Here is a 10,123-nt window from a genome sequence, read left to right as displayed (position 1 = left end):
TTTTTTACAAAAAAAATAGTTTTTTTTTTCTAAAAAAATCTTAAACAAACGCACCCCAAGATTCACGAATAGCAACTAGTTATAGTGGTATACTTGTTTCTGCAATATTTTCTGGTGCCTTTTGTCTAAATCTCATATCCTTCATCTTAATACCTCTTCCACTAATTCTCATACCAGATTCGACAGAATGAAACAACGATAGATCCTTGTTATGTCATTTGTAAACAAAATATCATAATAAACCAGCAAGCTCAGCAAACAAATCAGCATCTTGTGAAGATCAAAGGAGAATATGCAAGGAGCACTGATGTCTTAATTGAACACTGTTTACTCAGACATGAATATGTATATGGGATAGAAACAAAAAAGCAAAAACTTCAAATCCAAACCTATGAGTAAACATTAACGGACAAACACGCAATCTATTTCCAGGAATTAAAGAAACTAGTATCAGGTCACTAGCAATTAGCAAAGCATAACATTAACTAGTCTCAATGGAAGATTATCTGCACAAACTTGAATACACCATAGAATGAATGGTAATTTATTGAATTGCTATGAATATGATATATAGTGAAGTCAAAACAATCCAGAAGTGCAATATGATAGACACAAACCAATCAAATCAAATAAAAATGCAACGAGGGGGAAAAATTGAACTAGTGTGTTTTAATTAAGGTATGAGATATATAATTACAAGAGCATAATGAAACAATTAAAGAAAGAATAATGGGCTAATTGTTAATTTTAAAAGAATAAAAGACTACTTTTTTTTTGCTTAAATGGCTTTATCCATGGTGGACCATGTGATGTAAATTGTAATCACACACCCTACATTACATGGGCCACCATCCTCAAAAGGTACAATATGCTAGTGGAGGAAATATATGGACACGATTCACTATTTTCTGAGGTTGCAAACTTGAAGATATGGATTGTCAAACATAACATATTTGGACCAGTACGATTTATACTTAGAAACAGCAAGATTTAACCATGGCTTGAAGTTTCCGTTGTAGTGAACGACGGCGGCATTGTCTATCTCTGTTAGGTTCAGAGCCGGATCATAGCCAAGTCCCAAAACATGCCATCCTCGATCTAGCGGATAGGTCAGATTATAAAAGGTTATTAATCCTGGGGGCAAGGTTCCAAGCTTCCAGAGGGTTCGATCCTCATTCTGCAGAGAAGAAAACGATAAATCTAGTTCTGATAAGAAGAAACTACTATCTACAAACACAAAACAGTAAGACATTGCTTTATGGTAATTGGATTTGATGACTGAAAATAAAGGGCACAATACGCACATAGGAATCTTCAAGCAAACAATTGCATTACATAATATTTAGAAAACAGAATGGCTTAAAATATTTAGGTATATTTAGACAAATATAAAGGGAGGAATGAGATTTGTGAATTTTACCAGATCTTGCCACCGATGATAGATTCCAGTGATGTTTCGTTTCTTCCACTCCTTCAAGTCAAAGACATTCATGCCAAATGCCCAACCACATGCATCGGGACTGAAATTATTTGAGATCAGTGGATTGCTAAAGTTTAGGTATTTATCAAACCTATGGAAGCTCTCCTTGCATGTCTCCACTGAACCGATCACCATACCTTTCAAATCAATTGACCAGAGGGGTGTCAAATCTTTCTGCACAACAATGTCATCATCCAAGAATAGAATTTTGTCCAATTTTGGATAAACTTCAGGAAGGTAGAACCTTAAGTGATTCAGCATTGACAAATATTTGGGATTTCTATATTTTAGATTGTCAGAACCAGCAGAGAGGGAGGAAGGGTGATTGGCTTTAAAGTAATACTCCTTGAGTCTTGCTGATTCAAGTTGACGTAAAACAGAACAATACGATGAATTTAGCCACTTGAAATCATCAATATTCTGAACATCAATGGTTGCTTTAGAAGGAGGGTTAGTGAGAAACCACATTCTCATTGCTTCAAAATTTAATTTGTCAGTTACGATATGGAATACATGCTTCTCAGGCTCGTTTGCATTCTGCGCAGTAGAATTAACAACCACAGATGTAGCAAGTACATTATCAGAAAATATAGCATAGTGGTAAAGAGATGGATCTTCAATCTTCTCTTTGCCAACATTTCCTTTCTTATGATATCCCTGTAGGTAATAATCCGCTGTGAGTTGCAAGGGAAGACAATGCAATGGTCTAGGCACTGTTTTCGCAGCTAGCTGAGTCAAGAATGCACTTCTTTTCCTCTGCATATTCGCTCTATTTTCGGTTGATTGAAGCATTGCCCTTAACTTCCTAGACACTAAAATGCAGTCATAAAGTTGGTCCTTTGCCATAGAAAGAACGTGACCCATAGCTTTTGCCCAATCGAGTGCTCTAGCAAAGGCAATAGGTAGAAACTTAATTACATGTAAAATGAAACAGCCTAATTAGTCTAAGAAACAAGACACAGACTATAAAAAAAATACCCAGTGTGAAGCTCGGCATCAGAATGTGCATCTCCAATAGCTAGTTGACTATCTCTGGAGTGTTTGACAAGAGCTTCGTAAAGAACAGTTTTGTTCATAGACTTAGCAATATTGGAATAAGCTTTGGCCATTATTATTTGGTCTCGCATGAGTTTAAGAGTTGAATCAGAATTTGGGTTTTCATATTCTTTCCTCCATATACTATACTTTCCCTTGATAGTGGTATCAAATCCTTTGGAGCGTTCAATTGCTGCTGATACAGTGTGATTTTCAGTTTCTTTGTTTTGCTGAACAAGTTCAGCAGCGCGAGCTTTCCTTCTTTGTAACCGCATCATCTAAGAGATAGGAAACTATTAAAAAAGACCAACCAACAGCAAAAAAAAAAAAAAAATTCTCTTTTCCCTATCATTCAGTCCAACTGAGATGCAAAAGACAAATTCTGATTATTACCCGGCGCTTGATTTTCACTGGAGTCATTGGTGAGGAATGGGGAATTTGAACTAAGCTTTCTTCAGGATAATGTTCATCTTCGGAGTGCTTGAGATTGTCTTCAAATCTTGAATCAGTTTGCAATGACTCCATTCCTCCCTGTAATAATATCAGATTGTAAATATTACCAGCTAGTCCAATTGGAATTGAAATTAGAATTCCATACACTTGAAGCAATAAATCGATATCCTAAGCAAAATACATTGTAGTTGGTTCATATATTCAAGTCTAGATTATAGCGTAGATGAAAAACCTGTGAGTTGTTTTGATGTTCAGTGTTGACATTAGTAGGATTTTCCCAAACCCAAGAAGCAGATAAGTCCATCGTTTTCAACCTGGCTAGTCGAATATGACCGGATGCATCGCTATATGCTGCAATTATATCAATGTCCTGCGTAAATTTATCATTAATATTATTATTGTATGATGATCTATGAAGCACAGACACCTCTAGGACTAGGGGTGTCGCGGTTTCCGACACTCGTATGACACGTGTCGGACAACTAGGACTGGTGACCTAAATAAAATTGTTTTTTTCTTAACTTCGAAACTCCTAGGACCGGTGTCTGACACCTATATAACACTCAGACAAAAATCTGAAACTTTTTTTTTTCCTCTCTTGCTTCTACACACCGTAGATACAAGAGTTACATAAGTTTTGAGATATGTTGATCAATTAGGGGGTCATAGACATTAAGGCTTTGTTTGGGAGTTTGGAGGGGAAGGGAGGGGAGGGCTTTGGGGGGTTGGAAATATATAGAAAAATGGGCAAAAAATTCACATTTTTTGAAAGAACAATTTTTTAGAGAATGATAAACTAATACTTATGATTAATATACTTTTAATTTTAAGAATATTATAACAACATAGATTGAATTTGATAAATTCATATAAACCCTCCATAACCCCCCAAAACCCCCGCCCAATACAATTTTTTAGTTCCCCCAAATGAGGGGGATTTGTTATTATGAGTAAAAAATTAACCTCCAAAGCCCTCTCCTCCCAATGTCTTCTATTTCTTCCAATTGCTCCTTCCTTTTTTCCAAAACCCTTCCCTCATCTCCCCTCCAAACTCCCAGGCTTTGTTTGCGGGTTTAGAGGGGAATGGAGGGGAGGGCTTTCGAAATAAGGAATGACCAAGTAAAAGAAACAGAGGATATTGGGAGGAGAGGGCTGTTGGGGGTTCATTTTTTTCATAATACAAAATTCTCCTCATTTGGGGAACTAAAAAATATCAAACAAAGCCTAGAGTTGATTATAAGATTTTTAGCTCTTTTGATAGTAGATAAATAAATAAATGTCAAATACCACTATATCTTGTTTTAGAACTTTTTTTCTTAGATGCTTATGTATGTATTTTGATTTTCATTTTAGATCATCTATAAATAAATGAAAATATATAAAGCAGCGTTGTTTCCGTGACGGAGACCATGCTTCGCAGATAATGATAATGATTTGATGATATATGTGATATAATAATACCTTATCATGAGGATAATTGCGGATTGGAGTTGTAGTAACATCTGGTTCCTCCTTGGTGCGATGACATTGGTCACAAGATGCTACTCTGCATAGAGAGAAAGTAATTAATTATTAGAAAGCAATGATTAGAAGAAAGAAGAGATAATTGAATTAAAGTTGGTTAGTTAGTTAGTTACATACATGGGTGTGGAATCAGCAACAAACAAAACCTGCAAGGACACAATATAGGGAAGGCGTAAACCCTAAAAATCGAACGAAGGAATGAATTGGAAAGAATGAATGAGAAGTTGTTTTTGATATTATTACCGAAAAGAAAAAGAACAACATAAACAGTAGTGGGAAAGTCTCCATGATCATGCGACTGAGTTGGAATCGGAAATCAACGATTCAATCTTCTCCACTCTTACATCACTATGTCTGTGTCTTTGTGTGTTCATACCATTAGATCGGATCATTCATCTATCTATCTATTTTTAATTCAAATCTAAAAATATTTTTTCCAAATATTATAAAAATTGCAAAAATATACTACCACTTTATTATTTACAAAGCTTAATTGTACTTTTGGACCTCTATCTTTTCAAAAGTTGCGGTTATGATCCCCTAACTAATTTAAATACAAAACAGCCCCCTATGTTTTGATTCTTTGGACGGAATCACCTCACTAATGGACTGGGGTCCAAAACTGCCAAAGAATCAAAACATAGTGGGCTGTTTTGTATTTAAATTAGTTAGGGAATCATAACCGCAACTTTTAGAAAGATAGGAGTCCAAAAGTGCAATTAAACCTATTTACAAATATCTTTTAAGATAGTCTTTTTAAAAACTAACAACAAAAAATTTACCTTAAAAATCCAAATCAAACATGTGTAAAATTATAACTTGACAATTTTTTTTTTTAATAGACAAAATGGCAAAGCTGTTATAAACTCACACACAAGTGGAGGTACCAGGATTCAAACCCGTTCTTGACATCTAGCCTAACTTAAAATTTTTAATAGCATTCTTTTTGAAATGTTCAATCGATATATTTTCTTTAGAAAAATGTTTAAACAGCGTTCTAAGAGTATTTTCCTTCCAAAAAAAAAAGTCCTAAGAGTATTTATTAGTATTTTTCATACTTTTTTTTTATGTTACCTCAGTGCTAAATATAAATTTTCTTTAATTTTTTTTCTTCCAATTTTAGAATACTTTTTAAAATTTTTATCTACAAATTGATTTTGCCACCAAACATATTTTATATATATTTTATTCTTATTGTTTTTCCAATCAATCCTAACTTTAGAGATAAATATTTGATCAACAACATTGTAAAAGAAATAATCGATCAATTTTGTTTTAAATTAAAATTGAATAATACTCCCATAATTTACGTAAGATAGTTTTAAAAACAGTGAATTTAGATATTTTTTTATGGTGGTTGAAGTTTAAACTTCAAATCTTCTATATATAATATCTTATGAATTGTTCTACCTGCGCTAAGCTCACAAGATGAATTTAGATCTAATTTAACAATAAATATTATATAAGTACTTTTTACTGATACAAATATTTTACAATTTAAAGATTAGATCCTCACGGAGATAAATGACTAATTTAATCCAATAAAATTTAATCTAAATTACATCAAAATTCTTTAAATATAACAAATTGATCATTTAAATTGTTTTTCCGTACACTTATTAATAACTTAGAAACTTTAGTGTTTTTTAGCCAAAAATTATGGAATAGTTTTTTTTTTTTTAGGGATTTAGCCAAAAATTGATCAAATAGTTAAAGAGTTACAAAATGAAATCAAAATCATAGGAAAATTAAAATTGAGCGTGCGTGTGTATGAAGTACATCCTTCTGCTTCCGTCAAGTGGAACGGGAATTTTCTGTGAGGATGGAATTGTTTTCGCATCCCAGCGAGTCGACACTGGATGATCGTTTTCTGTTCTTTTGATCAGCCAATTTTCTCAACCTCCTATTCCAACGGTATTCAACATTATCTCTCTTGCAGAATTTTCGTATATTGTCACGTTTTTTCCCCATAGTTTTCGTATATTTACACGTTCCTAGTTAGAACATTCACAGGGATTAGAAATTCTTGTGATTGAATGAATATTTTTTGTTGATCAAAGCAGATTGCAAAAATATATTTACTTTATTAGGTTGCTACAAATCAAAATCAAATGTGTTGTTGGGGTTTGGGCCTGGGCCTGAATGTGCGTGTGTATAGGGATAGGACACCAAATTTGACCTTTTTTCACTAATTCCAATTGGTGTTACTATCCTGTCCTCACTCGCCGCCGCAATGTCACGGCGGCTGCGGCAGCGGCGGCAGCTGCAGCTTTCAATTCCAGAAGAAGAAGACAGAATCAGTGCGCTTCCAGACTCACTTGTTCATCATATTCTCTCCTTTCTTCCGTCGAAAGACGCCACCGCCACAACCGTCCTCTCCAAGAGGTGGAAACCGCTATGGCTCTTGGAACTCATCATCCACTTCAATCACCAACCCTTTCCAGATACTTTCACCTTTTCCAACTTCGTCGACTCAGCCATGGCCAATCAAGATAACACTCAACCTATCCTCTCATTCCACATCAAATGTCACTACTATAACAGTGATATCCACAAATTTGTTTCTAACGCTATTCAAAGACGAGTTCAAAACCTAACCTTCGATCTCTCCCGCTCAGATTTCCCTACGGCTTTCATTCTAAGGACCGAAACCTTGTGTGTCCTCAAATTGAAGAGGATAACATTGAACTATGAAGGTCCTTTGGTTGATCTTCCGTCGCTCAAAATCCTTCACTTGGAATCCGTCTGTTTCACATATTATGGACATATCAGAAAACTTTTATCTGGATGTCCCATTCTACAAGAGTTGGAAGCAAATGATTTAACCATAAAGATACCTTGTCGTGTGTTTCTGGGTTCTTCACAGCCACCAAGCTTATCCAATTTGGTCAGAGCTAACATTTCCAACATCTGTCCCATGCATAATTTGCTTGATCGCCTTCGTAACGCCCAACATATGCGCCTACTTGCGGTATGTATCAAAATATTTTTCTGCCTATATGACCAAATTACTGGTTCAAATTTAAGGGATTTTTTCTGCTTATATGACCAAATTACTTGTTCAAATTTAAGGGACTTTTTTTTTTCCTTATATGACCAAATTACTGGTTCAAATTTAAGGGAGTAAATTGTTATTTCTCTAACTATGAATGTGGGTGTCAAAACTTTAAACCTGTGTTTTCCGCCATTTTTTTCTACGCATCCCTGCAATATGTTGTCTTTGTGACTGATGCAGAAGTATTCATATGAACTACATAGCGTGTTTCACAATTTAACCCACCTGGAGCTTAGATTGGACTTTATGCATAATCGTGGGATGTTGAAGTGGAGCTGGCTGATAAAACTGCTTCAAAATTTCCCCCTGCTTCAAACTCTTATTATTGAGGAGGTTTTTAATTTCAAGTTTTGTATGTTTTTTGTTTTTTTCTTCTTCTTTTCAGTTTAACTTCTATATATTTCAAAAAAATTCAATTGTGTATCTTTGTTAGGTTGATACTGTACACAATTTCGGTGCTGGAGGGTGGACGGACCCAGAAATTGTACCAGAATGCCTTTTATCTCATCTTACAACATGCTCACTTAGAAGTTATAGCCGCATAAATTGCGAGCTTCAATTTGCAAAATATATCATGCAGAATTCAAGAGTACTAAGCATCATGAAAATTCAGAGTGCCAAATTTCTGGATACAAATACAAAGATCCAAATGTCATTGGAATTATCTTCGTTCCCAATGAATTCAACCACATGTCCACTTCTATTTATTTGAATGATAATGTATAGAGCATGCGTGCAATAACTGCCTTAAGCTTTGTACGAACATTGTTATACCTTCAATAATTTGAGACTACTTTATAAATTCATTCTGAATCTTGAGACTGTTTGTTTGTGTACAATAATTTATCCTTTAATTTTGATGATATATGCTTTAGAAATGTTGATGTCTTTCGATTCTATATCTGGAACTGTACCTTTGTCTTTATGGGGTCTTTTAGAGCTTGAAGAGTTTACAATTAGTGATAATAAGGTCATTTTTAAAGGCGGTTAGAGGAGATAAAGATTGCACTATTTGAGTTGGGTAGTTTTCTTGACATGTAATTTAGTCTGGAAGGAATGCATCTGTATTTCTGTAGATATTAAAGGAATTTCCTTCTTCACAAGACAACCATGTAATAGAATCCAGACCAAAGCAGAAGGTAAGATCAGATGCCATGCCAAGGTTGTCTTTTACGAGCAGTCTAAGGCTTTGTTTGCGAGTTTGGAGGGGAGAGGAAGAGTTTGGAAAAAATGAAGGAGCAAGTGAAAGAAATAGATGACATTGAGAGAGGAAGGTTTTGGGGGTTCATTTTTCTTCATAATACAAAATAATTCTCATTTAGAGGAACTCAAAAATTGTATTGAAGGAGGGTTTTGGAGGGTTTACGTGAGCTTTCTAAATTTAATCTATGTAGTTATAATATTTTTGGATATGATTAATATAATTGAAAGTGGCCCACCAGTTGATGTTTCAGCTGTTAGTTCAATGTAAGATATTATGCACTTATCATAGTTGTCTTGATATAATCTGGTTGGATTTTAATTTTTTTTGAATATAAGTTTATCATCTGGACCAACTGTAAAGAGTCAATAACATCTGTAATATATGTATTGGATATTTACATTGTTCTTCCTATGTGTGCGCATCTATCTCTTTCACTCTCTATAGCTGTCCAGATTAGATATCTGATCAGAAGGCTATCTGATTTATTATCACATGTTTTGTTGTACAGTGTACACTACTAGAAACCTAAATAGTTTATGGTTTGACGTCTGAGTTCTGACTAGTAGCAAAGCACGTGTCTGTTGTTTTCTTGCTAATTTTTTATAATGCTCGGAAACTAATTATGAGATTATCTGAATCATCATTTTTTAGAAGGAACTAGTGATTTTGAGTATAATTGGCTTATTAGTTAATATGGAGTAAAAGTGTGCTACCTTCCCTTGTTTTATTTGTTTTCCTTGAATTGTTATGTGAGGCACGACTCAATTTTGCTGTTTGTTAGCAGAATCATTGTACTGGTGTTAATTTTAGATAGCGAACTGTCTTTATCTCTCATCTGTATTTGCGTTGAACAAGCATAAATTCACAACCTCTGCTTTACTGAATTAATTCATTTGCTTACTTTGTCGATTTTATTTGCTTGTGTTTTTACTTACAACTAAACCTGTCAAACAAGCTGGTTTGTTCGAACCTTGTTTTTGGCCCATCTTGATTTGGCCATGAGAAATTAGCTGGTCATACAAGCAAGCCAATAAAGAATACATTATAGAAAATCAGGTTGGGCCATTCAATGTTTCAAACCATATATTCCTGGCCCAGCAAAAGCGATGCCATTTGAAATGTCAGGTGTACCACGTCATTATGAATATTCTGGAACCAAAACTAAAAGCTCTAGTTCTAAAACATGCTTCATGAATCCTTTCCTATTTGATTTAATATGAAAACTCGTTTATTTTCAAGGTTGTTTCATGGTGGGTCAAATTCTATCCAAAACTCTTGATTCATACAATCTATTATGGCTTTTGAATCTACAAAAAGCAAGTGGATGAGGAAAGTCGACCATTGTTACAAAAACAGCAGCATCAGCAGCCGC

At 34.5% G+C, this 10,123-nt stretch overlaps 2 protein-coding genes across 4 annotated transcripts; one reads left to right on the top strand and one right to left on the bottom strand.

The window, feature by feature from the left end:
• Positions 1–642: 642 nt before the first annotated feature.
• On the bottom strand, positions 643–4,892 carry LOC11436628 (probable galacturonosyltransferase 3). 2 transcript variants are annotated; one of them, XM_003603414.4, is made up of 8 exons: positions 4,736–4,892; positions 4,610–4,638; positions 4,430–4,514; positions 3,201–3,338; positions 2,909–3,046; positions 2,459–2,793; positions 1,421–2,366; positions 643–1,177 (listed from the first exon to the last, which is right to left on the bottom strand). In XM_003603414.4, exons 1-8 carry the CDS (start codon positions 4,784–4,786, stop codon positions 902–904), a joined length of 1,998 nt encoding a protein of 665 aa, XP_003603462.2. In that variant the 5' UTR covers positions 4,787–4,892; the 3' UTR covers positions 643–901. The 2 variants fall into 2 exon arrangements, with proteins under 2 accessions (XP_003603462.2, XP_024635397.1); XM_024779629.2 differs by having other exon boundaries at positions 3,201–3,319.
• A 1,520-nt stretch (positions 4,893–6,412) lies between these two features.
• Positions 6,413–8,373, top strand: LOC25490043 (F-box/FBD/LRR-repeat protein At4g00160). 2 transcript variants are annotated; one of them, XM_013606450.3, is made up of 3 exons: positions 6,413–7,463; positions 7,728–7,880; positions 7,981–8,373. In XM_013606450.3, exons 1-3 carry the CDS (start codon positions 6,726–6,728, stop codon positions 8,257–8,259), a joined length of 1,170 nt encoding a protein of 389 aa, XP_013461904.1. In that variant the 5' UTR covers positions 6,413–6,725; the 3' UTR covers positions 8,260–8,373. The 2 variants fall into 2 exon arrangements, with proteins under 2 accessions (XP_013461904.1, XP_024635967.1); XM_024780199.2 differs by having other exon boundaries at positions 7,728–7,899; positions 7,981–8,123.
• The last annotated feature ends 1,750 nt before the right edge of the window (positions 8,374–10,123 follow it).

This window comes from Medicago truncatula, chromosome 3 (genome assembly GCF_003473485.1).
Source record: "Medicago truncatula cultivar Jemalong A17 chromosome 3, MtrunA17r5.0-ANR, whole genome shotgun sequence".
Lineage (NCBI taxonomy): Eukaryota > Viridiplantae > Streptophyta > Magnoliopsida > Fabales > Fabaceae > Medicago > Medicago truncatula.
The sequence above is the reverse complement of the archived record's forward strand: the minus strand, read 5'-3'. Positions and strand labels throughout refer to the sequence as shown.